At 55.5% G+C, this 27,954-nt stretch overlaps 2 protein-coding genes across 2 annotated transcripts in view; one reads left to right on the forward strand and one right to left on the reverse strand.

The window, feature by feature from the left end:
• Positions 1–865, reverse strand: part of MEX3A (mex-3 RNA binding family member A) — an 8,026-nt gene extending 7,161 nt beyond the window's left edge. The window contains exon 1 of the mRNA XM_030887878.2: positions 563–865. Coding sequence (XP_030743738.2) covers positions 563–865 — 303 coding nt within the window. The remainder of the gene's footprint in view (positions 1–562) is intronic.
• Positions 833–27,954, forward strand: part of LMNA (lamin A/C) — a 47,653-nt gene continuing 20,531 nt past the window's right edge. Inside the window, exon 1 of the mRNA XM_004714690.3 lies at positions 833–903. The gene's annotated coding sequence lies outside the window, so the exon portion shown is untranslated. The remainder of the gene's footprint in view (positions 904–27,954) is intronic.

Raw genomic sequence — 27,954 nt, forward strand, 5'->3', positions numbered from 1 at the left:
GGTGGGGGGAAAGAGAGGCAAAACCAAGAAAGCAGATCTCCTCTCCTCTCCGGGGGTGACGGGGGGCGGGGGGCTGCGGGATCTCTGCCCCCACCCCTCCCTCCTCGGACCCGGAGTCTCTAGGCCCCGCGGTCCAGACGCCCCCTTTAGGCTCCCGCACCGAGCCCCAGTCCAGGAGCGGCGCTCAGTGGCCCCCAGTAGAGCCCAGCCCCTTCCAGCGCTCAAACTCTTTTGTTTTAAATGAACTGGATGGAGCAGCATGGAACTGACGGGAGGGGGGCGCGCCGGGGGCGCCCGGGGCATGCTGGGAGTTGTAGTTCCCCGTCCGCGGGGGCCGGAGACAAATTCCTTGACCCGAGGCGGCTAGGGATGTGCCCTTCCATCGCCACGCGTGGCGCGGAGGCAAAACTGGGGGGTGGGCGGGTGGGACGGGGATCGAGGTCCTAATTTTGTCCAGTGGGGAGCCCGGGGAGAGGGGGCAGGGGGCAGAAACTGCACGGATTGGAGAAAGGCTACCGGAGTGCGTCCCCCCTACCAAGACGGGCTCCCTCCCCGGCCCGACCGGTCCGGGGTCCCTCTTTCTTATGGTAATGAGGGGGGCGAAAAGGAGGGGGGCCGGTCGCCGCTCGGTGGCTGCGGCTTCCTCGCTCTCTCTCCGCTTCCCCCTCCCCCCCTCGCGGACTCGATCCGGGGCTCCGGGCCGCGCGCGCGGGGCCAGCGTCTCGGCGGAGCAGACAAAGCCCGCAGCCGCGATGGGGGCAGAACCGCGCTCGGTGCGCCGTGGGGGTCTCGATGGGCTGCCGGGCTGGAGGATGAGACGCCCTGGCAAAGCCCAGGGTCTCCTTCTCCCCGAGCGGCCAGCCATCTCCCACGCCCCTGGGTCTCGGAGACACCGGCTGGGAGGTGAGTGGAGCGGGCCGGGGAGGGCTGCGGAGTGACGGGGTGGGGAGAGGGAAACAGCGGGGAGGAGTTGAGGGCAGGGAGCGAAGGTCTTATAGACGTGATGGGGTCCCAGTGTGGAGTACGCACCTTGAGTTTGGGGTGCGCCCGAAGGAGGGAGGAGAGAAAGAGGTAGTCTGAGGATTGCATGGGGTGAGGGGTGGGGGGGTCTGTTCTTTCGGCCCCACCTTCATTCCAGGTCACTTCACCCACCTCTCCCCCATTAAAATCCACTCCGTCCATCCCTTTGGCCCTGCACGTTTAGTGGAAGTGGAAATACATTCTTTAAGGGCTTGCGTTCGATGATTGGATGGGCTTGGGGCAGTTGGAGCACAAGGCAGTCATTTCTTTCCCCTGACTTCCTTCTGTGAGGGTCTGTCCCAAGAGGAGAAAGGATAGCACTGCAGCTTGAGGGCCTAGAGTCAGATTTTAAGAAGGACTTCCCCAAAGACTTGCCCCAAAGCGGGGCCAACTACAGAGAAGCCTTTTTCTGGGTGTGGAAACCGAAAGCGGCTGTGAACTGTGTTTGTTTTCTGAGGTGGTCTGCTCACAGACCAGGCCCTGGAAGAGCTGAGCCACACAGCCCAGCTCCCTAACTCCTTAGAAAGAGTGGATTTGCACACCAATGGGCACACTGCAGGGCGCTGGCTCCCGGGCTGTGTAAAGATCCTGGAACCTTGCCTAAGGAACACCCCCCTCTAGAGGCCCCGGAATTAGGGAGAGGGGCTTCCTGGATTGAGAAATTTAAAGGACAATGAAAACCAACTGCATTGTAGAGTCAGGCACCGCCAACACCGCTGGGCAGGAGTGGAGAAGGAGACTCCCAGGGATGGGGTCCTGGGGTAGGGCTGTTCCCCATCCTGGCCCCCTCTCAGTCTGCCCTCGGGACCTGGACTGAAAGAACTGCCCTAGGGGGACCAGAGCTCTTGTTGGGGATGAGTTCTCAGGTGGCTCTTTTCTGCTTTTCACATTAAAAGACAGCCAACAGTTGCCCGGGACTGGGACCTGGGCTACCGGCTAGCTGAGCCTCTCTGCACTGAAATGAGATTCCCACCCCTCAAAAGACACTGACCCTGAAAGTGCCCTGCCACTACTTTCCTCCCTGCTTAGCTAATTACAGCAGGAGGTTAATGACCATAGAAGCCTTGGGGATTTGGCCCCGGAGAGGGAAACAAAAGGCAGAAACCAATGTATTCCGAGTGGGGAAGGGGACAGCTGCCGAATGGGCCCAGGGAGGCGAGCATCCCTGCTGGACTGAGTTACTAATCCAACAACAAGAACAACCAGCCCCCAGGGTGCTTGTGGCAAGGCGCTGTGTGTCTGTCCTTAAAGTCCCCGCTGCAGTGCCACACAAACCTGCTCTGGGTAGAAGAGAGGCAAATGTGAAGCCTGCCACCCTGGAGGGAGGTGTGTGTGCGCGCACACATATGCCAGTGTCGGGTACCTACTCCTAGTGGGGACTTCCTGGGTGCTTGGCAGCAAGGGATGGGGTCATTCTCTGAGGCCGGTGGCTTCCTTTGTTCAGGGAAGACCTATCTCTCCACCTCCTGACCTCAGGTGACATTGAACCTGGCCAAGCCAGATTCTCTTCCAGGAGCACCCCTCCCTGCCACCACCACCCCACTCTCCTAGAAGTATTCGGATTTTGCTTGGAAATGGATGACTATGCCTACCCACCCCTGCGCGCCCCCACACCACCACCACCTACACACATCTCACACCCTGCCCACGCCCCACCTTGTGACCAGAAACTAATGTGTTATATCACTCCCCTTCTAGGCTTTGTCACTGTCTCCCACCCCAGTCCCCAGTGCCCAGCACCAAGCCAGAGCAGAGGCCCAGGAAGGGTGTGTTGAATTCGACTGTCTTTTCCAAGCTCGGTAGTGTGGAGGAAGGAGTAGGGCTCTGTGGCTTGTTGGGTCTGCCACCCTGGCAGTCATTTCATGCTGGGCTTGTGTCCTCGTTGCTGACACAGAAAGCAGCAGGCTGATCCCTAACACGGAGCCTGGCTCCTTTGGCTCCTGGTTTCCTGACCCGTCCTTCTCCCCTGGCAGTTTGCCTTTGGCCAGGTTGTGGTCTTTGTGAATGCACCCTCATTCATGCATTCATCCATGCACTCGGCCCAACAATTGCTGTTGAGCTTCTAAGACAACCTGACCCACCACCAACCACTGCAGAATCACTCTATGTCTAGACTGGCCAAAATTAGACCCTCCCAAACAGCAGCAGGTGTTTCCAAACAATTCTTGTTGAGCACTGGGATGCGGGCTAACTCCATGTCTTGACACCTCTCCCTCTCTCTCACACACACACACATACACACAAACACACCAGGTTCCTAGCCCTCAGCCTGAGGAACAAAGGGCCCCACTGAGTTGTGGAGTTTGCTCTAAGTGCTGTGTGTGTATGTGTATGTGTGTGTAGGTGTAGGCAGGAAAGGTGGCCTAGCGGAGGAGAGGGGTGGCCCAGGCTTCCTGTATATGTGCTAATCTCTGTGGGGTGCTGTCCCCCTCTGGCCTCTGGGCATTTGTCATCACTGTCTAGGCACACAATAGGGAGGGGGCACATACCTAACACTTGTCCCTTCCCCCACTCCCTTCCATTCTCAGAGCCCCTGGGGAGGGGAAGACAGGGCGGCCCCACCAAGGCTGCTCCGCCATGCAGGTTGGCCAGGAGAGAGGTTATCACATCCATCTCTCTGTTCTTCCAAGTTCCCTTCTCCATCTGGCCCAGTCAGCCGAGCCGCCTCTCCTGGGCTTTATGGGCTTCTCATTTTTTGTAGTACCCTTCCTTTGTGGGAAGTTCACCTTGCTATCTGACCATACTTCTTCCTGCTGAGGAGGCAACTCCTCTCTTCTTGGTGCCTGAAACTTGCACGACTCATTCAATAATTAAATTCACTTGACGAGGATGGATGCACTAAAGAAATAGCAGACTGGGGGTGGGGTGGGGGGATAGCAGACTTGATCCCTGCCCTCAGTGAGACATAGACTCTAGTCCCTGTGACCCAGAGAAATGGCCAAACAGGATGAAAGGGATGTGCAAAACTGGCCTTTGCTATTGTGAGGGCTACAGAGATTGGAGGGGAAAGCTGTAGGACACTGATGGCCATGACCCTGAGGGGCCAGCCTGAGGTTTGGACCTGGGTAGACAAACACCTGCTTCTCTCTTGGGACCATGAGCCACTCCCCCTCCCAGGTCGCCTGCACAGACTGATTTCCCCAGGGAGGGCAGTTCAGAGGGGCTGGGCCAGAGCGTAGGCTTCCCAGGACAGCTGGCTGACAGGGCCCCTCTGGGACTCAGGGTGGAACCGAGGCGTCCGGGAGGCGGGAGGCGCTTGACACCTGAGCTGTGACAGTTGGTCCCCAGATTCCTCACCCAGCGGGCGCCAGCTCTGGTTTCGGGCTGGAACAAGGTAGGCAGAGGGGTGCCTGGTGCCAGTCAGACTTGGGCGCTTTCTTGATGCAGAAAAAGGGAGACAGACAACATTGCCCTGGTAGGGTGTTGGCGGTGGGGTGGGGGTTTCCTCCGGTGCTGTCTGTGTAGCAAGCACTGTGCTGTGCTGTGAGCTTTCGGGGAGACTGAGGCAGAAGGGGCAGCCGACGCTGCTTTCAATGAGCTCTTTGGTGAATGCGTGGATGAAAGACAGATGGGCTGCTTGGAATGTCAGCCGCCCAGGGAGGAGTGGAGCCAGTTAGTACATGGCCCTCTTCAGCAAGGACCCACCGGCCTGACCTTGTAGAGAAAGAGAAGGTGGGCTCTGTGGCTCCCTGGTGCCTCCTGTGCCATCAAGCAGCCCTTTTCAGGGAAGGACAGTTGGAGGTGGGTGGGTCGGTCTTTACCGATGGGGTCTCCCCGGTTCCTGTCCTCCATGCTGTGAGGCTGCCCAACCCGAGGGGGTTGCAGCTCACAGAGGTTACGTGGCTTGTCAGTTACACCTCCCGTAAATGAAGACTCACATCCAAATCCAGATCTGTGTGTGACTCTGGAGTCTAGGACCCAGAGTTAGACAAGCGCTCCAGGAGCGCCCTTCTGGAGACCAAGGAGAGAGTTGCTCTTGAAGCGGGAACCCTTTGGGAGGCCCCCTGGGAGAATGTTCTGCAGGGCTCCGGCAGGGTGGTGGGGATGAGTGAGCCTTATGCAAAGGAAGAAATGTCTGGAGGTTGGTGCCAGGAGTGGGGAGTGAGGAGTCGGGAGTGGGGGCAGGTTAGGGAAACTCAGAGGCCTGCAGGTTGAGCAGGTGACCCCTTTGCCTAGATCCTGGGGAGCAGGGACTGGAAGGTCCTCGAGTCTCAGCCACCAGGTGGCGCCTCAGGCCAACTGCTGGGGGTGGCTCCCATCTGGGCTCAGACCAAGGGCCCCAGGTGCTACTCAGCCAGGACTCTGCCCCACCTCGCCCCCTGGATCATCAGGAGCTTCCACCTTGCCCTTAGCGTCTGGTGGGGCATCTGACACAGGCTCAGGGTAAGAACCCTCATGGCTGAGACCTGGCCAGCTGCCAGCTGCCCGAGTCCCCAGGAGAGGGGGAGGCGAAACACTTGAGTTCAACTCACCTGGGTGTGGAAGCCTTGGCCTGCTCACTGCACGGTGGGCGGTTCAAACCCACCAGCCGCTCCGAGAGAGAACGTGGATGCTATCTGCTTCTAGAAAGACGTACAACCTCAGAAACACGGGTCCTTGTGAGCCCAATCTACTCAATGGCAGTGAGGACTTGGACCTGGGAATGAGTCCTGAACTCCCTGCTGCTTCGTACCGGTGTGGCCTATTCTCCCCGCGTAGGAGGGACAATACTCGTACCAACGAGGGGGCTTCAAAAAGCTCATGGAAAAATTCAGTTCTCCTCCGATTCTATCGTTCTGCAAACTTTCCGAAAGCTCCTCGTACCTAATACGGATTGAACGTGACCCTGCTGTGTTCCAGTCACTGAGGACGCACACAAGACAAAGCCCCTGCCGTCGCACAGCAGAGAGTGGGGTGGGGGAGGCCGGCATCAGCAAACAGATCGGGCAGTTTTTGCTAGTGATACTCACCAGGCGGAACAACAAAGCAGGGTACGGCAGTCGAAAGGTTTGCGGTGGCTACTTTAGAAAGAATGGTCATTGTGGGAGTTTAGTTGGACTTGCACAAAGGAACCCTGGGGCACAGGGGGCTAGGTGTCGGTCCTTGGGAGAAAGATGCAGCAGTCTGCCCCGGAACCGCCTTTGGGGGCTCTGGGGTCAGGGTGCAGACTGGGTGACAGTGGGTATGGGGATGAGAAGCACGGGGTGACGTGCCTGTCAACGTGTTGGCTGTGGTCAGTGTCATTTTGTTCTCTTGCCTTCTGTGTTGCTCCACCCACGGCCCCCTTGCTCTGCCCCACATTCTCCGTGCTTTCTCCCAGCAGCCTTACAGGGAAAAGGGCAGTCTGGCTCTGCCCCCAACAGCCCAGAGCCTCTCCTCCTCAACTTCTGGAAAATGACATCACCAGCCCCCTAGATGCGCGAACCAGGAATCCATGATTCCTCCCTTTGCTGCTCCCCCCACCCCCTGCCTTCCACGCCATCCACTGGGCGCTTTATAACACTTCACAGTCCATCAACGTCCCAGCCGCCACTGCTTCCCCCGACCCAAAGCGCCAATCTCTGCCTGCAGGGGCCTCTAACTGGTCTCCTTGTCCCCCTCCTGTGCTGCCCCCCTGCCCCCCTCCAACCCACTCTCCACACTTCTGACACACAGAGAGAGCATTTGAAAGAACAAATCTGATCATCCAGCGCTCCTGCTCAAAAGCCTGTGTTAGCTCCCTGTTGCCTTTAGACTAGAGACCAAACTCCTTAGTGTGAGAGACAACACCTTTAGTGTCTGGCCCCTGCTCACCTGGCCAGCCTGGTCTCTTACCTCTGCCCTGTGCCTCACCACCCCAACTCACCCCCAAGTCTCCACTTCAGCCACCGGAGCCTTCTTTTAAGTCTGTGAGCACACACGGTGTCTCCGCTTCACCTGGCCTTTGCCCACGCCACCCCCCTCTGCTCCATTATCCTTAATTTAAATGTGACTTTCCCTGGATACCTCCCCTGATCATTGCTGGGGGACTCTTCCCACTGATCACGCTCTGTTGTCACTGCCTGTTTATATTTAGGTTTTCTCAAGAGACTGGGCCTTGTCCATTTCCGTAGTCCTAGCACACAGTAGGTGCTCAATAAGGGTTTGATGTTTGGAAGCTGAGCCTTCCTACTGGGTCACCCCCTTACCCCCAACCCCCATTTCCCAATATTCAACATCCCTTCTGCTATTCTGTACGTCCTATCCTCCATACTCAGCCTCGGTCCTCCCTTTCCCTCCCCGGCCCACCTAGATGTCTAGGCCCTCACAGCCCTCCCTCATAGGACTTCTGGGACTGGCTCTCTGTAATGCCTGGTTTACAGGGTTCCTCCTCTCTCTGGCACCTTGTCTGAGGCCTGTACACAGCAGGAGCTCAATAATGCTATGGATTTGGGGGCAGATGGCGCAGAAGGGCTCTTCACTAATCAGGGCTCCTTTCCACTCAGTCACTGCCAGGAAAGGGCGTCTTGCGTGTAACAGGCCAGTGCTTGGTCCCGTGTCAGCACTCGGGCCATAGCACTGCCGGACTGAAGGCTCCCCCAGGGCCGGAGACACGTCCAGCACAGAGGAGATGCGCCGTCGAAGCTGCGGAGTGAATGACTGAACAACTTGTGTGACTCTGCCTTTGGGGTCTCCGTTTCCGCTTCCGTCAAATGGCATCAAGACGATACGGTGTGTTGGTAATGCCAGAGAGAGGAGCGCCCAGGCTGTGGTGTGTTTGCCGGTTTTCATGGCGATGTTCTCGCCCCGTGGCTGATTTCAGCCTTCCAACAGGACACTATGGAATGTGCAAAGCTGGGAAATGATGGGCTCTCCAGCAAGCCCACCCCAGCTCACCTCCATAAGCTCATAGGCTGGGGTAGCGTGAGCCACATGGCCTCCAAGACCCTTTCTAGAGCTTGGTCTAATGTCCTTATACCCACACTCACCCCACAGCTAGCCCTGGGGTTGGAGGTCAGTCTCTGGGCTTCTGCACCTCCACAAGTTTCTTGTGCCAACATCCAGGCTTCTCCATGTTAGGTGCCAAGGAGTCGGTACGACAGAAGGAAACACTGCCCGGCCCTGCGCCATCCTCCCAATTGTTCTGTTTGAGCCCCTTGTCCATCCTCTCTTCCGCTGCCCCTCTACTTTACCAAGCAGGGTGCCCTTCTCCAGGGACTAGTCTCTCCTGAGAACGTGCCCAAGTGTAAGACAAAGTCTCGCCATCCTTGCCTCTAAGGAGCGCTCTTCCAAGACGGATGTGTTTGTCCTTTTGGCAGTCCGTGGTGCTGTCAGTGTTCTTGTCCGGCACCCCCGTTCAAACTCACCGATTCTTCCTCAGTCTTCCTCATTCAATGCCCAACATTCACAGGTGTATGAGACCACGGAAAATACCATGACTTGGGTTTCAGGAGCACCTTATTCTTCAAAGTAACCTCCAACAGGCGTCTTCTCGCTCCCTGCCATCGAGTTGATGCTGACTCGAAGTGGCCCTACAGGGTAGGGAAGAACTGCCCCTGTGATTTCCAAGACAGTGACTCTTCACAGGAGTAGAAAGCCCCATCTTTCTCCCTCAGTGTGGCCGGTGGTTTCAAACTGCTGACCTTGAGGATCGCAGCACCACGTGTAAACCACTAGGAGTCCTCACAGGCTTCTTAGCGCCTCTTTATCGCCCATAGCTGAGCAGCCCCTCCATCCCCTCTCAGGTGGGTAATCGCACTCATGACCCCAGGCAGCCTTTTTGGACTCAAGGCTTGAGGGAGGTTTGCCCAAACCCTGATTTCCAGACCGGGTTGTGCACCAGGAAGACAATGTGATGGATGGTACTGGATTCCACATGTGGAAGTTGTTCAATTGGAGGATGGTTTGTTTATATTCTGGCCACAATTTAAAATAATGATAATAATGACACCAATGACGAGTACAAGGAAGAAGAAAATGTTCTAAAAGTGACTGTGGTCATGACTGTACAACTCTTCTTGATATGATTGAACTATGGAATTGTATGACATGTGGATGCGGTGCCAATATAACTTTTTTGTTTTTAAAGTTCAGACCTGCGTAGAGGGACATCTGTCTGATCTCCCCCATCTTTCTGTGCCCATCTTCTCACACTGGCCAGAGCTCCCTGAGGATGGGGCCGTGTCAAATCTACATATTTTAACATGTTTAACCTCCGACCTTGCTGGTCCCTCCCCCCTTTGCTTCCTCCCTGGCCCTGGCTGCGGCTTCATCCTCCCCCCACCCCACCTCCCGCCCCCCTCCCCTGCCCACATGGACAGCAGTCTCCAAGCCTGGAGCACATTTTCGTCCCCTTTTCTGCCTGGTTGCTCCAGCAGGAAGCCCGCCTGCAGTGTGGCGGTTAAGGAGGCTGCAGGCCAGGGCTCTATCCCGTGAGGAAGCCTGGGGACTCTGGGGGTGTCTCGGGGGCCCATTGGACCGCTCACTGCAAGGTCAGCAGTTGGAATCCACCAGCCGCTCCTCAGGAGAAAGGACGAGGCTCTCTATTCCGTAGAGTTAGTCTCAGAGACCCACAGGGGCAGTGCTTCCATGTCCGTGGGAGCCAGGAGGGAGACCCTGGGCTGCTTTCTGGTCAGTGCACCTCCTGGGAAACCAACACTCAGCGGTCCGCGGCTTGCTCGTCGCTCCGACGCCGCCCAGGTCCCCGCGGAGCTTGCAGATGAAGACGGACTAGGAAGATCCACGGTGGGAGGAGCCAGCGAGAGAGCCCAGCCCCGCGTGCCTTGTGTCCAGGCGGGGCCGACTTCTGCAAACGACTGCAAGTCCCCGAACCGGTTCCCCCTCCCCCCGCCCCCCACTCTATAAAATGAGCATAATGGCAGCAATTACCTCATGGGATTGTTGTGCAATTAGTCGAAGATGCGTGCGGAGCACTGACACAGCGTCTCGGGCGCAGAAAGTGCTTAATAAATGCTGGTGGTTATCGTTCAGAACCCGGCTTAGTCATCCCTTCCCCGACCGCAGACTGGGCCGGGGCGGGCTCTCTCCCCGGGACGCCGAGCTTCCCCTGTCCGGGCCCCGTCGCGCCGGAAGGACTCGTGCCCCGTGACGGTGTTCGGCGCGCCCGCAGGTGCAGGGCGAGTGTGAGGGCGTGGGCGCGTGTCCCCGAGGACGAGCGGGGCGGCGCGGCCGCTCAGGGCCGGCAGGTGGCGCCCGCGCCCGACCGCCCCCGCCCGCGGCCACCCCCCCCCCCCGCTCCCGCCCAAGTTCAAGGGTCTCCGCGGGCCTGCAGAGATGGGGCTCTTAAGGTCCCGGGGGGTGGGGGCGGGCGCCAGCCCCCAAGCAGCGAGGCTGACAATTGCTCACCTCTCCTGAAGGCTGTCTTGGGCTGACTTTGTGGGTGGGGGCCTCTGGGGAGAGGGGTCCCAGGAAGGGGTGGGATGCAGAGGGGCCAAGGATGCTTCGGGGAGTAGGGATGAGAGGCTGATAGTCTCTTGGGAGAGGGGACACACACACACACAAAACGAGAGATGGGCCGAGTCAATCAGTGAATCAAAAGCTGAGATTAAAAAAAAAAAAGGCTGCGATCTAGGAACTAGGCCCAGCAGGGGAGGGATGGGGAAGAGGGATGGACAATGTGGTAAATTCAGACGTGAGAGAGGAAAGGGAGGCCCCGTTTCCATGACAATTGGCAGTGTTTGTGGCAAACCAGGGACTCCTGGGTCCCCAGGGCCTTGAAACAGTGATTCACTACAGGAAAGGGGAGGCTGCTCAGCTACTGGGTGCTGGGGGCCCGGATGCCCTGCAGCCCCTTGGTGCTCAGCACATGCTCCCTCTGTGATGGAGGAACCAACTGAGGGGCAGGACAGTAGCCCATGGTGACATGGCTGAGACATAAGGAGCAGAGCTCAGATTGGAGCCCAGGCTAGTCTGCCTAGGGGGGACCCAGAAAGCAGAGGAGGAGCAGGGCATGGTGTTGAGTGAGGCAAAGACCCAGGAGGGACAAGGAAGGGCCTCTTCAGCTCCCACAGCCTCCCACCGGCCCTGCCCTGTGAGAGGGCCAAAGCGGGCAAGCCACGTGGCCTGACGTGGCTCAGAAACAATTCAGCAGCCACCTCACATTGTCCTGCAAGCTCAACAGCAGACCCAGTTCTGGTCTGCCCAATTCATGCCAATCTCTGTCTGTGTCCTAGCTCTAAGGCAGGAGTGTGTGCATGTGTGTGCGTGTGCACGGGTGTGTCAAGGGGTGAACACCATGATGTCTTGACCCCTTCCAAGCCTCCCTGGGAGCTCCAGGCCTCCCCAGCCCTCTGCTTGCATTCTGGCTCATCTGTTTCGGTTGTTCTCTCTTGTTCTAGTAGCAAAGGGGCATTCCCACCCCACCCCCAGGCCCAGGTGGCACGCAAGTGGGAAATCCACTCCCTCCCCTGCAGAGGGGGCGGAGGCTGGAGGAGCCTCAACAATCTACCAGTCCAGTCCTCTTGGTTTGTGGGTGAAGTCACTGAGACCCTGAACCAGGGGAGCAGTTTCTTTCAGGGCACAGAGTTAGTGGGAGAGAGAGAACTTGGGAATCTCCAGGTTCCAACTTCTAGGATTCCAAGAAAAGTCTTATTGAAGCTGGTACCGAGTTCCTGGGCACAGCCAGGTAGATGGATCCAGAGAGAGAATGCAGATCAGATCGAGTGGGATAATCTATGTGGTTGGCAGAGTGCAGCCAGTGGGGAAAAAATGTGTCCTAAGAATGCCCCGCCCGCCCACCCACCACATTGCATCAGGAATCCAGGGGTGGGGGGAGCTCAAAGGAAAAATTAGTCTCATGTACATATGTCTGAGAGAGGCCCGGCTGGGGAGGTGTAGTAGCACATCACAGGATCCGGGGCTCAGTGGGCTGTGTGGCCTCAGGCGAGCCACTTGCCCTCTCTGAGCCCTGGGTGATCCAGTGTGTGACCTACTTCCAGGTTGTAGGGAGGGGTGTGAGGAGATGGTGGGCAAGTCCTTCTGGGCTGACTGTGATGGGCTATCCCAGGATGCAAGCCCCACCTGGGGACTGGGAGGCTGAGCTGTCCTGTGGTGCGGAGGCTGGGATAAACCATGACCCTTGATCCTTGAGGGAGCATGGCAGGATTAGGAACCTTTGCATTACTTCCCTGGGGGCAGGGAGAGGATAGGCAGCAGGTTCCTGCAGACCCTCCGGGTGCCCAGAGACTGTGGGGGAAGCTGAACGCTAATTAGCCCTTGCTCCCTAATTCCACTTAATTGTCTCCTTTGGAGTATAAATTAGGAGGCTGCATCCATGACAGCACAGCTGGGCTGGTCAGGGATCCCCTTCCAGAGGGAGGCAGGCAGGTTCAAGGTGACCCCACAGGGAAGTCGCCCTACTGACAAACCCCTTACCACCCAGGCCCCCCCCCCCATGGGATGTGACTTCTCTGACTTCGCCCATGGCCACCAGTCTTCAGATTTGGGGGTTCCCAGAAGAGTCTAGCCCTCCAGGCCTGGTTGTATCATCAATTCTTGCACAGCTGGGGTGCGAAGCTATGGGGTCCTTTGCATGTGGACTTTGAAGTCAGGTTTCAAGTGTGGGTCCCAGGGCCCTCATTTACAACCCTCTGCCACACCTTCCTTTCTTTATCAAATGACAAGGTGTGATGTTCACTCTGAGGTGGGAGACAACAAAGGAAGCCCGAGTCCTAGCTCAGACTAATTATTGATTCAAAATACCCCAGGCTGTGGCTCTCCATCATTTCTGACCCACATCTAGGCAATTTGGGAAGCCTTTGTGGCACGGTGGCTACGCATTGGGCTGCTAGCCAAAAGGTCAGCGGTTCTAACCCAGCAGCCACTCCTCAGGAGAACCATGTAGCAATCTCAGAAGTACTCTGTCATGCGGGTCACTCTCAGCCCCAAACTCACTGCCACTGAGTCGATGCCAACTCATAATGACTCTGTAGGGCAGGGAAGAACTGCCCCTGTGCGTTTCCGAGCCTGTGGCTGTTGACAGGAGTAGAAAAACTCTCGTCTTTCTCCCGTGGAAGCTGCTGGTGGGTCATGAACTGTGGACCTTTCAGATCGCAGCGGAACACCTAACCACTATGCCATCAGGGTTCCAAAGAACCTCAATCAACTAGAAGGCAGTTTTCAGTAGGCTCGACTTTGATGTTCGGCCAACCTTGAGATCACCAGTGAGAATCTCAAAGGGCCCCTGGAGGGCTGCCCCTGAAGGCTCTCCACAAAAAGCCCCCTCCACCATCCCCTGCTGCCTCCCAGGATCCTCTGAGAAGCCCCAGCAGTGCTGATGAGAGCCCACTGCTTCTCCCCGCCCCAGGGGGGTGGGGGTGCTGGAAGCAGGCCCCTCCCTACTCATATGGGCCACGTCCTCCTCCGTAAAATGAGAAGACAGCCCCAGGTTACGAATGCGGCCCCTTCCTCAGTGTGTCTTTCAGTGGACAGTGGGATGTGTAGTTAAGTCTGAACCAATGTCCACACTCAGAAAGACCAAACCCGCTGCCATCGAGCCCCTTCTGGCTCAGAGAGTCTCTCCCTGGGGTTTCTGAGCCTATCAATTTTTAGGGGAGCAAGCTGCTTCATCTGTTTGTTTCCCACGGAGCAGTTAGTGGATTGGGACTATCACCCTTGAGGCTAGCAAGTCTAATGCCTGTAACCCACAGTCCCTGCAGGGCTCCTTTCTGACCGGGGCATTCAGTTCTTATCTAACCTTTCTAGAGTTGCATGAAGGAACCCTGGAGGTGTCGTGGTTACCTGTTGAGCTGCTAACTGCAAGGTCAGCAGTTCAAAACCAAGACGGGGCTTTCAATTCCTTCAGAGGGTTACAGTCTAGGAAACTCAACAGAGGCAGTTCTAGACTGCCCTATAGGGCCGCTGTGAGTCAGCATGGACCTGATGGTGGTGCGTTTGGTGTTTAGTGCAAGAAAGGTGTCGCCGACCCTTTTCAGCGATTCAAAAGCTGCCCACGTAACCAGGGGGGGCGACTGTGAGGAAGAACTTGTGAGCAGGAGAAGGTTCAGGCATTTCCAAGGGAGGGCCAACTTCCATCCCATGCAAGGGCTAGTGGAGGTTGTTGTGCAGGTCTGACTCTGCAGGAGCCAGGGAACTCCCTACAGTGGCTCGACCACGTCTACCTCCCAGCGCTGCCCTGGGATAATGTTTTACTAGTGATAGGACCTGTTATCCAGGTACACCATTATCTTCTTCGTACCTGCAATAAACATTTTATTGACTGCACAGCCCGTGCCCTATCTATTTAACAAGCAAGGACGATGGGGTTGTAACCTCTTCTCCGGAACCAGCTTGAGAGGTCAGGCCCTTGGCAGGCAGACAGACCTCTCTTTAAGCTCCTGCTGGACATCACACGAGCCAATGGGTGGAAAGAGCCTTGAACAGGCGCTGACACGCGGCGAATGAGCCCCCTGTCTGCAGTGGCCACCATCACCGAGGCTGCCTGGCTTCCAGGCCGGCGTGTGTGGGGAGAGGGCCGGATGCCGTGGCACGGCAGGAAGGTGGTGGCAAAGTCAGTTTTCACAACATGGTAGACATCATTAATTCAAGGCCACGGGATACTGAATTTATATCTGTGGAAAGTGTGGAAGAGATGAATGTTGTGATGTGTACTGAAAAAACAGCAGCAGCCGCCAACAAAACCTGACCCATGGTCATGCGGTTGACTGGGCCCCAGGGACCCTTGTGTTTAGGGCAGAACTGCGTCCCAAGAGCTCTCGATGCCATTTAAGAAAGAGGAGCAGGTGTTGACACTGGCATGTGATGAGAAGTCGGGGGTGGGGTGTTTGAGGGGTTTGGTTCCTGAGGTGGGGGATGATGTCTTCCTGGCGGGCCCCATGCCACATGCTGGGAATAGAGGGGGAGGGTGGCTGGGCCCACCTTCCACTCTTGAGGCATTTGCAGTCCAAACAGAGGCCCCCAGACACACCATCACTATAGTGACAGGGACACAGAGGGGGCACCTCACCTAGACTTAGTGATACTTTGAACTGAGGGTGAGCAGGAGCACTTGCCAAATCCAGGAGGGTTAGCAGAGAAGAAAAGGCTGGAATGTAAGGAGGGGAGGGAGGGGGGTCGCAGGCTGAGGCAAGAGACAGGGGCAGAGCCCAGGTTACAGAGGACTCTAAAACCAGGTCAAAGAATTTGGACTCTCTCCCGAATACAGTGAAGCCCTGTGGACACATAATGAGGTTTACATGTGGGAAAGAGCTGGGGTTTAGGGAGGAGGAAAGATCAGAGTCCAGACCAGGGTGGAGGCAGGAGACTGGTTGGGAAGCTCTTGTAGCCAATCACCTAGGCCAATCACCAGGGAGCCGGAGGCGGTGAATGGAATGGAGAGAAATTCTGGAGGGAGGACCCAACCTACAGGGCCTGGGGACTTATTGGGCAAGGGAGATGGGGGTGGGGGTGAGGCTGAGGAAAAGAGGGTGCTGAGAGACTCCATTGGGGACGTCGCAGGCTGGATGGCAGGTATGGGAATCTGCTTCTCAGCATTCTCAGGTGTTGAAAGGCCATTACTGGTTCTTGGCCCAGTGCTCCTGGCCCTCTGTGCACCGACTGGGAAATTCTGGCCCGGGGGCACCTGTGGCACAGGCCTGCATGATGTGCTGGCAGAAGAGTAGGGGACTGGTAGGAGTTCAGGGAAGTTCTGCCCCGCCTCCCATCTTCCAGAGCCTCTGGCCTGAGCTTTGGCTCCAAGGAGTGGGTTTGGAGTCTAGGAGGTCAGGGGGTGAGCTGCTTGGGCCTGGGGTCCACAGGGCAGCAGGGTGTGCAGTCCACAGGCAAGGAGGGGTTCTAGGCTGGGCTCTGTCACCTGCTGGTTGGGAGATGGTGAGCACCCCAGGTGGGGTTTTTTTAATTTAAAAAAAAATTATTATTAATTACTTTACTGGGTGGGCTCTTAAAAAATCTTCTAACAATCCATCATTCAATTGTATTAAGCATGCTTGCACATGTTGCCATCAACATTTCTTTCTTTAAAAAAATTATTTTATTGTTTTTATTTGTATACGCAAAAAAAATTATTTTATTTTATTATTTGTATATGCATACAACTCTTATCACAATCCATCCATCCATTGTGTCAAGCACATTTGTACATATGTTGCCATCCACATTCTCAAAACATTTTCTTTCTACTTGAGCCCTTGGTATCAACTCCTCATTTTTGCCATCAACATTTCTAAAACATTGCTTTTTCTACTTGAGCCCTTGGTATCCTCAACTCTTCTTTTCCCCCCTCTCCCCCTTGTGAGTCATTGAACAATTATATATTATTGGGTGAGGGAGGCAGAGGGAAAATGGAGCTGGTACAAAGGGCTCAAGTAGAAAATGTTTTGGCAATGATGGTGCAACAATGTACACGTATGCTTGATACAATCGATGTGCGGAATGTTGTAAGAGCGGTAAGCGCTCCCAATAAAATGATTTTAAAAGAATGATAAGTTATTGTTGTTATTTTGTGACCACTTTGGGCAGTGATGGTGGGAATGAACCCGTAAGTGCCACAGCGCGCGCGCGCACACACACACACACACACACACACACACACACACACACACACGCACACGTCTCCCCGTCTCATTCCCAGAGCCGGCCTTGCCTGCAGCAGCTCCCTGTCCGTGAGAATGTGAGAATGTGATTTGAATTAACTCTTGGGAGACAAATTACAGAAAGCAGGAAAGGAGGGGGGCTGTGGGGAGGAGGCAGTGAGTCACATTTCCATGTGTATTTTTCAAACTTTCCGAAGGGAGTTTGGAAACACCCTTTGGTTGTCCGTTTGCCACAGGCCCTCCTTAAGACCCCATGTTCCCTTCCCCTCCATCTAAACTGCCGTGCCCCGCTGGTGGGTTTGCCTGGGTCTCCAGGGAGCCCCTCCCCCTGGGGTGGGGGGGGCTCACGGTATGGAAGGGGCTTGGAGCAGTCTCCCCTGCAAGGTCACTTCAGCCCTCTGGTCTCATTTCAGTGCTAGCCCTTCACCTGCACTCCCTGCTCTGCCGCCCCCCCCCACCCCCCACACACACATATACACACACAATTGACTCCCAGCGGATCTGTGGGAGCTACAGCTGAATCGGGGACTTTGTCCCTGTCACCAACCCTCTGACAATGGCAGAGGACCTCCAAGGGCACCCGAAAGCCCTGGGCTTTCAGAAACCTCCTTCCTGCCCCAGGGCCATTCCCCTGCTGCCCTGCCTGCCAGCCTTCTCTCCTGTCTCTGCACCCCAACTTCTGAAGGGCCTGTGTCTAAGCCTGAGAACCTGGAGACAGCCCCCCACCAGGCCTCACACAGAGGAGGTGGACGAGGAAGGGACCTACTGTGTGCTGGCCCCAGTACCCCCTTGACCTCCTGTCAAGGACGCGGCCCCAAACCCCGGAAGGAACCTCCGCTCCATTTTGCACATGGAGACCCAGGCTCAGCCTGGGAAAGGCTGTGAGCTCTGGATGGTGCAGGAAAGGACCGGGAAGGCAGCCCCCAGCCCTAGTCAGCCCTTCCTTGCAGGCCTGCCCCCCCCACAGCTCTACAGCTCTCTCTGGGGTCCCTGCATTAGCCCCATCTCCTCTGGGGGCCGCCTCTCCCAGCCTCTGACTAATCCTTCCCACCCACAGTGCCTTGCCCTACCCCTGCTAGCCCATGCCAGCAACTGACTGCCACATCACACCCCAGGCCACATCTGGCTCTGTTTGGGCACACTCTGCCCTACATCCCCACCCCCACCCCCCGCCGCTGTCCCCCTATCCACGCCCCCATGCCCCCCCCTGCTTCCTCTACCCAGGACAGGACAGGGGTCCCTCCATGGACCCTTCCTTGTCCTCCTCTCCCTCAGCCTTCTTATCCTGCCTCCCAGCCTGGGTTCCCTAGCCATCTGGGTACCTCCCTCCCCATAGCCTGACTCCTTGGACCCCCTTCCCAGACCCTACTGGGCGGCAAATAAGAAAGAGACCATTTTGCTAGGTCTGAGCTCCAGATTCACAGGGACCCTACCCTACAGGACAAAGTAGAACTGCCCCTGTAGTTTTCCCAGGCTGTACCTCTTTCCAGGAGTAGAAAGCCTCCTCTTTCTCCCTCAGAGCAGCTGGTGGTTTTAAACTAGTGGCCTTGAGGCTAGCAGCCTTCCATGTAATTGACTCCCTGGCAGTACTTTCTGAGTTTAAGCTCTCAGAGTGGCCCCGGGGTGCGGTTGGAGGCCTGGACTCCCAGGGCTTAGACTCCAAGCACCCAGTCCTCAGTCTTGTTGCGAGTTGGGGCCTGGTGGGGTGGAGTGGGGGGCTGCAGTGCGGATCCAAGGGCTAGCAGGGGTGTAGCTGAGCCTGCTGGAGGAGCCTCAAAGGAGGAAATGTAAAGTCTGCCACCAGAGCGGGCTGAAAGGGGAGGAGCCTGAAAAGCCCTCCAGCAACTGGCCTTCCTCCTCCCTCTTCCTAGCTTAGCAACCGTTGCCTGGTAAATATTTGCCCCACCAGGATCTGGAGCTGGAACCCTGGCACTAACCAGACAGTTGCCCCTCCCCTCAATTCCTGAGGCTTGCCTGTGCCCACTCCCCACTCCTGGACCCCCTGGCCTGGGTCCAGCTGTGATTACCCTCCCACCACCCCCATCCTGAATCAAATCTCCAAGTTCAGTTCTTCTTGCCTTGCCCTGGACTTCCTCCCCAACCTGCTCTTTTCTCTACTTTGCCCCCACCTCGCTCGCTCTCCCTCTGGTCCATTTGACGACCCTTGATCCACAAATGTCCCTGAGTGAGGCCTCACCCCTAAAGCAGGCAGGTCCTCTGCCTCTTCCCACCACACCCCACTCAGTGCCCAGCCTGCCTCTGGCTCCTAGCCTAAGAGCCCCAGGACCCTACCTCTCACCTCCAACAGGAAGTGCCCAGCCACCCCTAAGCCCCCGCTCAGCGTGCACAGCCCCAGGGGACATTCAAGAGGGATGTGGGATGTTTTGCTGGACACCGTGTCCTCCATCACCAGGCCAGGAAACGCCTCGTCAGGAAGCCAGCGCCATGGGTACCTCCTCTGGGGGCACAACTGAGGGGACCATGGCCAAGAGGAAACAGATACCCCCGGTCTCACCCTCAGGGCCTGAGAAGCAAGCCCCCCTCAGCCTCTGCATCCGCTCCTCCCAGCCAGGCCACCCCAGTCCCCCTCCCCACCAATCCCCAGTGGCTTTTCTCTTTACCTGTCCCTGTGATGAGGAGCCCTCTCAGGACTTCTAGCCGAGGCAAGGTGAGCTTGGGGTGCTCTGTCAGCTTTGGGCTTATTGGGCAAACCGGGCCCATACATACTCCTGTGGGCTGGCTTAGGGACTGGAATCTGGGGAACTGGACTGATGCTGATCTAGACATGAGGGGTTGGACTGCGTGATGTCCCAAAGACTCCTCCCAGCCCAGAAGTTCTAGCTGCTAGGTGCCGGCTGATTGAGAAGCACTCGCCCTAGCCCAGCCCCTGCCCCAGCCCACAGAGCCTCCCGCCAAAGTGCCTGATCTTGACCCAAGCCCTGCCTGTGTCCACCTGCCCACCTTAGACAGTCCCAGGAGACGCTGGGACACAGAGACTGGACCTGAAAGCAGCTCGTTGTCCTCCGGACTCTTTCCCTCGAAAGGCACTCTGGGCTCCCATCCCATAACCCACAGCCTACTCACTGGGAATCCACTTTCCTAGGGGGACCCCGTGGAGCTTGGGGATGCAGGAGGTGGCCTCACCACAAAGCTCATGCGGTGACACTCCCAAGTCCCCCTCCATTGCAAAGGTCAGTGTTTCCGCCTGGCATGTGTCTGTAAGCCTTGAGAAATAATAGTCATTTATTTTAAAAAGAGGGCGTCTTCTCCAGTGTCCGAGCTTCAGGTAGGGTGACCAGACACTGCTGTTGGGCCCGTGGCTGCTGGGAAGTTAGCACTATTCTATCACGCTTCAGATCCCACCAGGCTGGGGCGCAGGGGCCAACGACAAACCTTTCCGGCCTCACTTCTTGGAAGTGTGTGTGCGGCCTGGGGCGAGGGGGGGACCTTCTCTCCAGCTCCAGCCCCAGCCCTGCCTGGAGTTGTGGCGCTTCTGTTTGTTTCCTTGGCAACAGGGAGAGGAAACCCCCCATTTAGGAAGCTGGGGAGGCCCCAGCAACCACACACACACACACACACACACAGACGCACGCAGCCGCCCACACGCAGCCCTGTGCGTCAGCACTAGCAGTCGGCGCTGCAGCCCCGGGAGGGCGGGCAGGGGAAGAAATTGCGGGCTGTCCGGTAGCCAGCCAGCGCCAGATCCAGACCGGCCCGAATTTATCTGTTCCTGGACCCAGGCTCCGAACACATAGCCCAGACCCTTCCCAGCCCTGACAGCCCCTGCCCACCCCCACCCCCCCAAGGCGAGGAGCGGCTAAAATTGAGAATGGAGAGGAGATGGGAAAGACAGAGGCGGGAAGATCTCCCGCTAACCTGGGTTCTGCGGGCTGCCGGGTTTGTTTGGCCCGTTCTGGTCTGCTGTGTCCTTGTGGCCACCAACTGCAGCGCACGGAGCCCTCGGGGCTCCAGGTGAGGTGGGCGTGGTGTCTTGGCCCAGAAGGTGAGGTGGATGGTGTGGAATGTCTGGACTGCCCCCCACCCCGCAGGCAGGTTCTGGGATTTGCTGTTGGCTTGGGGTCCCGCTGAAGAGAACTTGGGAAGGCAGAAAGCTGAGGTTTGGGTCCTGGTCTGTCACTTAGCGACCGTGGCCTGGAGCAAATCAGTTAGCATGCCCAGCCTCGATCTCATCATCTGTGAAATGGGGATCACGGTACCTGTCCCCTCTCCAAGAGGTGAGTAAGGTGCTGTTGATTTTGAAAGTTTTGTCACCATAGGGACCTGCCCAGGTGTGACGCATGAGGAGCTATTATCCAGATGCTCCTGTGAGCCTGCACAGAGCGAGCAGGAAGAACAAGAGCCAGGCTCTGGTTTGGCAGCTGGCCTCTTCATCACCTGGCCATCATCAAGGCCAGCCCCTTGAGGGGATTACTCACTGCTGTCAAGTCCATGCGACTCGCAGTGACCCATGGGGCCCGTCAGAAGGGCCCCTGTGAGTTTTTGAGACTGTAGCTTTTTAAAAAAATCATTTTATTAGGGGCTCATACAACTTTTATCACATTCCATACATACATCAATGAGACTGTAACTCTTTACAGGAATAGAAAGTCCCTCTTTCTCAGAGCAGCTGGGGGTTTCAAACTGCTGACAGTTGGAACTGTCCAGCTAAGAACCACGACACCACCAGGAAATCTGTCTAGAGAGGGACCTTGTCTCCTGTGGTGATTGGGGGGGTGTTGGACTGGAGCCCTGGCTGGGGGTTCTAGACCTCCCTGGCTGTGGGGGGAGGTCAGGTGCTTAGACATCCTCCCTGGAGGCAGGACTGGGCCTGCTCCCTGCTGCTGGAGACAATGGATTATTTCTCCCTAAGACTTGCAATCATTAGCTTGGTTCCTGTAAGTGGAGTTCACACCCTACTGATAATGGTTCCTATGGAGATCCAGAGAACAAGTCAAAGTTAAGCTGCCATCCTGACTCTAGGATCCGCCCATCTTGTCACATGTATACCCCCAATCCCTCCTCTTCCTATTGCGTGGATACCCCTAGATCACCCCTCCCATTACTGTATTACCTCTAGCACAACCCCTTCCTGTGACGTATGTCTTCACCTGTAATTAGGGGGCTTGCATGTCCCCAGAGAATATAAAAACTTTGGTTAGCATTAAAGATTCTCTCTCTCTCTCCACGTGGACCACCAAGTAGACCTGAGGTGAGCATGCTACCATGAATTGTGTCTGACTCCATTTATTTCTATATTTCTCTTCCATTTCACATGCTCTCTATAACTTTACTAGAATCTTTACTTATTATCGCTGTACAATTGTGCCTACCGGACCCGTAATGATGTGCTAGGAGCTGGCTTCTCCTGGCACCTGGCCATGTGACTAGGAAACCTTCCCCCTGCAGGCCTATCTATAAAGAAAGAGGTGGACTCCTCAGAGCCAAGGGGAACCCCAGGAGGGGGCCAGGGATCACCAGGAAGAACCCCACCCCCCACCCTCCAGCTATTAGAAAAGCTCTACCTCTGTCATTTAGAATAGGAACCCTTTTGGGGTCGCAGGGGCGCTTCTGAGTGAGGGCCCCTGTGAACTCAAAAACAGGAAAGGCCGTAACTCACTTGGTCCTTCCGGGAACCTGTCTTAGAGACTTGGGCTGCTCTCAAGGCCCTACCACAAGTATGCCCTGGCTGCACGGCTCTTCCTGGCACACTGTAGGATCCGTGGATCGGGTGCCAATAAAACCGTTCAGAAAGAAAAAGAAATCCCAACAGTGGGGAGCTTTAACCAACAGAGCTGAAGCCCCAAGTCGAGGTGCTGGCTCAGGAAGAAGTCCTCCTGGGACACCTTCAGGTGGCTGGACCACTCTTCCTGGCCTCCGTCCCACCCATCACTAATTGAAGGCTTGCTGGTTGAATCTCATGTTTACATCTCAAAAGAGATTGATTCTAGGCCTAGGCAAACTAACCCTGCCCCATTAACATAAAAGGCCTTCCTCTCCACTGGTTCCCCTGGGGATGACGCTGCTCACAGGCATAGGGGTTGGGGTTTGGGCACAGATTTTGGGCAGGGGACATCATTGGATCCAAACAGGGTGCGCTCAGCTGTGCCCCTGCATTTGAGGGAGTCCGGGTTGGACAAAGGCCATGCACTCAAGTGTGTGAAGTCAGGCCAGTTAGTCCCTTTCTCTTGAGTTTGGGGCTCTTGGCCTATCAATGCCCGTTATGATACCTACTTACTAAGGTGAAGGCGAAATTGGATCACCTCCGCACAGTCCCTACCTAGCCTGGTGCCTAGCACAGGGCAGGGGTTTAAAGAAGGAAGGGGCAGGATCTTCCCATCGAGGTTGTAATTAGCACCTGGGTGTGAATGACTCAGTGGTTCAGCAGCTGGTTAGGGCCCAACCTGTGATCAAAGGAGGACTAGGGTAAGGACCCTCCCTGAAGAAACGCAGTGTGAGGGATTCCTAGAGCCCTGGCAATGCCTTGTGGGCTGCGATCGCCTGGTACCCAGCATGAAATCACTGCAGCTCAGCTCCGAGGGAGAAAGACTGGGCTTTCTGCTGCTGTCGAGTCAGCATAGACTTGGGGCTGGCAGCCAGTTTGGCTTTTCTGAAACCGTGGTCTTGACCCTCTAATCACCCCCACTCTCAGACCCTCCTCCAAAGAGTCACCCCTTCTCACCCCATGGAGGAGTAAAACTGCCTCCCCCGTGGCCTAGGAGCCCATCGGACTCCTCTTTTCTCCTGCTCCCACCTAACCAGGAGTACAGCCTGGCGGTAAGATCTTGACCTCAGAGCCAGGCCAGCCTGTATTCAAATTCCGGTTCTGCTACTAACCACATGGCCTTAGACCAAGTTCTCAACGGGTAGATGGTTTTTGACCAATAGGTAATGTGGTGATAAATGGAGAAAAGGCTGAAGTGGTCTAGGATTTCATCTCACTTGGATCCACAATCCATGCTCCTGGAAGCAGCGGCCAGGAGACGAAATGATGCATTACACTGGGTAAATCTGCCACACAAGACCTCTTTCACGAGTTGAAAAGCAAGGCTGTGACGTTGAGGACTAAGGTAGGGCTGATCTAAGCCATGGCATTTTCCTTCTCCTCGGATGTATGCGAAAGTTGGACACTGAATAAGAAAGACAGAAGAAAAACATCCGTGCCTTTGGATTCTGGTGCTGGCGAAACATCTTGAAAGTGCCGTGGGCTGCCCGAAGAGGAAAGAGAGCCGTCTCAGAGGAAGAACAGCCAGCGTGCTTCTGGGAGGCCAGGATGGGAGACTTGGCCGCACAGACACTGGACACGCCCTCGGGAGAGACCAGCCCCTGGAGAAGGACGTCGTGCTTGCTGAAGTGGATGGACGGCCTTGCGGATGGACGGCCTTGCGGAGATGGAATGACCCGGGGTTCCGACAAGGGTTTGTTCTGTTGGGGTGACTATGAGCTGGAACCAGCTGCAGGGCACCTCACCCGGACAAGGGGGTCATTTGGCAGTTTCCGAAGATGTTCGTGCTAACTGCGCTTATTTAGTGGAGAGAGGCCAGGGATGCTGCTGTCTATGTGGCCGGGCGTGAAACAGCCCGCCTCACAGGGACTGATCTCCGTGGCAGTGAGACTGGGAAACCGTGCTTACAACGAATGCGCTCAGTTTCCTCGTCTGTAAAACCGGGATAACAATAGCACTGCAGAGTTATGACATCAGAGTCAAGAGATTAGGCAAACACCTCGTGCCTAACAAGAGTCCATGAATCTGCCCTAGAAGAATGATTAGTGTCGCTCTGCGGTCCCTCTAGGTTTCATCCCTCTGTGGAGGTTCATCTCAATGACCTGCTGCCAAGGCCACTGCCACTCGTGCTTTCCTTGCTGGGCTTGATGCTTCCCTTCTCCTTTTGACCCAAAGCCCTATCCTGAAGCTGCAACTAGAACGTTCTTGCTCAGACCCCATCCTAATACCCCAACTCCTCTCAGATGCCGCCTTTGCCTCTCACTTCCCCACTCACCCAGCCTCTCCCACCATCCTCCCCGTCCTCCTTAGGGGGAGTGCCCTGCCTCTTCAGCTCCTCCCCACTTTGGCACTTCGGCACAGACGTGTCTCCCCAGCACCAGTCCACATTGTACAGCTCCCACGCATCCAGTCTAAGTGGCCTGAGATAGTAAAAGCACATCCTGGATCCGGACCAGGCTGTCCACTTTCTCGTCTGAGCTCTGCCTGCTACGTACTGTTCAGTCTGGGGCCAGTGAGCCGCCTCGCCTGCAGAAGAGGGGGGTGTGATCTTTGGCTCCTGAGATGGTTTTGTGAACCTAGTTAGAGGATGTCGGAATATGAAACATGCAACAATAGAAATATAAGTGATTCACTCCTGGGTGCGGCCCTACTTTACATTTTTATTTCCATAGCCCTCACCACCTGCTAACGAACTGTACGTGTGCTTTTGTGTATTCATTCCGCCGGACTGTCAGCTCCACTGGGTGGGGAAATGCTGGATGCCCAGGGCCCAGAACAGCGCCGGTTTGTGGCTAAACAAATATTTGTTTGGACGACTGAGTCCACTAGGTATACAGCGCCTCTGTCAGTTCCTAACTCTGTCCTCTCCAAGAAGCGTCCTTGTGCAACATGTGACCTTCCTCAATCATCACAGCAGCTCCATTGTGCAGGTGAGGGGACTGAGGCCGAAAGAAGCGAATCTCGTCCCGAGGAACCCCCAGGGAAAGTGGTAGGGCCTGATGCAGGGGCTCATCCATCCAAGAACCACGGAGCATCCGCTGTGGGTCAGGTGCTGGGCCAGATGTTGGAGAGACAGGTCCAGACTTGGGCCCTCCTGCAAAAGGTGGCGCTCACCTTTTGCAGGTGATGTAAGAATGCTATGGGAGCACAGAAGAAAGGCCTCGGCTTTCTGAGACAGGTTGCCCCCTCCCTGCCCAAACCATCCAGAGACTGCACCCAGCATATGCTGAGATCACCCATGAACTCCATAGCCCCCAGCTTCCTGGGCTTCATTTAGAATTCATGATCCAGTTCCGGAGCCCATGCTGCTCTTTGTGCTGACTGGCTTTGCTTCTCCCTCTGTCCACCCTACCGGTGGGTAGGTCCCTCAAGGCAAATGCAGGTCACTGTGACACCCTCTCCACCCTCAGGAGCTCTGTCCCCCTAAGCCCCCCAGCCACTCTGTCCGTGGTAGACAGGAAGCAAAGGTCTGGAGAATGCAGTCACTGACCTACCATCACACAGCCAGGGAGAGGCAGGACTGGGACCCAGTGCCACCCAGGGGCAACTCCCTTCCACCCCCTTGCCCAGCTAGAACCTTGAGACCTGGTCTCTCCTGCTGTTGTGGGGCAAGTGGTCTATTCCCTGGGAGACAGGAAGCAAGAGGGTGGCTTTGGGGGGTCCAGGATTAGGATCAGGGGCAGATTACCCAATAAGCAAGGTAAGCGCAGGCTTGCCAATGCATATTTACTAATCTGTAGTGAGCATTTTCACATCTTTGATGTGATTAAAACTTTTTTATGAAACTGCCCACCACAAACTAGTAAATAAGCACACGTAAGCCTGTGCTTACCGTGTGTGTTAGACTGGGTTGACTAGAGAAACAAATCCAGAGACAGTCATATAGCTATAAGAAAAAGCTTGACATCAAGAAGTAATTGTGCATTGAGAAAGCATCCCAGGGGAGTAGGGGGAAGGTGGGGCGAGAACGGGGGAACTGATCACAATGATAGATGCATACTACCCCCCCAAGGGGGATGAACAACAGAAACATGGGTGAAGGGAGACAGCTGTCAGTGTAAGTTATGAAAACAAAAATAATTTATAATTTATCAAGGGCTCACGAGGGTGGGTAGGTGGATGGGGGAAGGAGGGAAAAAAGAGCTGATACCAAGGGCTCAGACAGAAAGTAAATGTCTAGAAAATGATGATGGCAACACATGTACAAATGTGCTTGATACAATTGATGTACGGATTGTTACAAGCACTGCAAGAGCTCCCAATAAAATGATCTTTAACAAAATTAATTAAATTTTAAAAAGAAAGAAAGCGTGCCAGCCCAGTCCAACTCCAGCCCATAAATCCAATCCTGGTCCCTCGTCAGACTCACACAGCCACAGGAAACGGTGCACAGCACAGGGGGATCACTGGTTGATGGGTGTCACGACCCGTGGCTCCAATGTCTGTGGAAACATGATAGCATCATATTTTGATCTGATTGACAGGTCAGATTCCACCCCTACACTTCTAGACATCTTCAGGTTTACATCAAATTATCTATCACAATTTATACCTGTTCTGGTCCAAACAACAGAACACCCAAACTCACTGCGTGGAGTCCATTCTGACTCATCAAGAGCCTGGAGGGCAGGGTGGAACTGCCCCTGACTCCTCGGAGAGGAAAGCCTCGTCTCTCTGCCCAGGAGCTTCAACGTGCTGGCTTCCTGGTTAGTAGCCCGAGGCCTAACTACTAGGCCACCAGGGCGCCTGTGTCCCTTAGAGGGAGGGTATCTTTGAAAAGAGACTTTGGTTCTGAAGGAAGGTGCTGTTGGGAGAGAGACCTAGAAGCAGCATCTTTGACATGCTGGGGAAAGGTGAAATTGGTCACTACAGATTAGTAAGGAAGCACAAGTAAACCTGTGCTTACCTTGCTTATTGTGTAATCTGGCAGTGTTTGGGATAGGATGTTCAGGGGTAAAAGTCCACTTTGAAGTCCAAATGTAGGAACCCCTCAGGACCAATAAGGAAAATAGCGATACCAGGAGGGTAAGGGAAAGGTGTGGGAAGAAAGGGGGAACCGATTATAATAACCTATAACCCCCTCCCTGGGGGACGGACAACAGAAAAGTGGGTGAAGGGAGATGTCAGGCAGTGTAAGACATAAAATAATAATAATTTATAAATTATCAAGGGTTTGGGAGGGTGGGGGAGAAATGTGGAGCTGATACCAAGGGCTCAAGTAGAAAGAAAATGTTTTGAAAATGATGGGGGCAACAAATGTACAAATGTGCTTGACACAATGGATGGATTGTGATAAGAGTTGTACAAGCCCAATAAAATGATTTTTTAAAAACAAAACAATAAACATCCCCAGTCCAATAAGGGAAAAAAAAAATTCAAATGTAGGATTGAAGCCCTCGGAAAGAGCCCAGAGTAAAATTGGGGTTCCTTTCTCCTGCCTCTTCTCCCCCAAAATGAGGAGGTCCAGCAGGGTAGGAAGTGTTAAACAAGGCTTAGCTTCCCCAGACAGGAGGAGAAGCCAGGCCACTGGGTGTGGTGCTGGGGCGGGAGGTGGGGGGTAGCCTGAGGCAGCTGGAACCGGGAACAGCCTGAGCCTCTTCTGTCCATCACGTTTCGCTGGCTCACCCACCCGCCTCTCTTCTTGGTTTGGGGAACAGAAGAGGGAGAAGAGCAGAATAAGGCCTTTTGTTTTGCCTGGGAAGTTGA

The sequence above is a fragment of the Echinops telfairi genome, unplaced genomic scaffold (assembly GCF_000313985.2).
Source record: "Echinops telfairi isolate 266 unplaced genomic scaffold, ASM31398v2 ScPeMD7_7425;HRSCAF=8463, whole genome shotgun sequence".
Classification (NCBI taxonomy): Eukaryota; Metazoa; Chordata; class Mammalia; order Afrosoricida; family Tenrecidae; genus Echinops; species Echinops telfairi.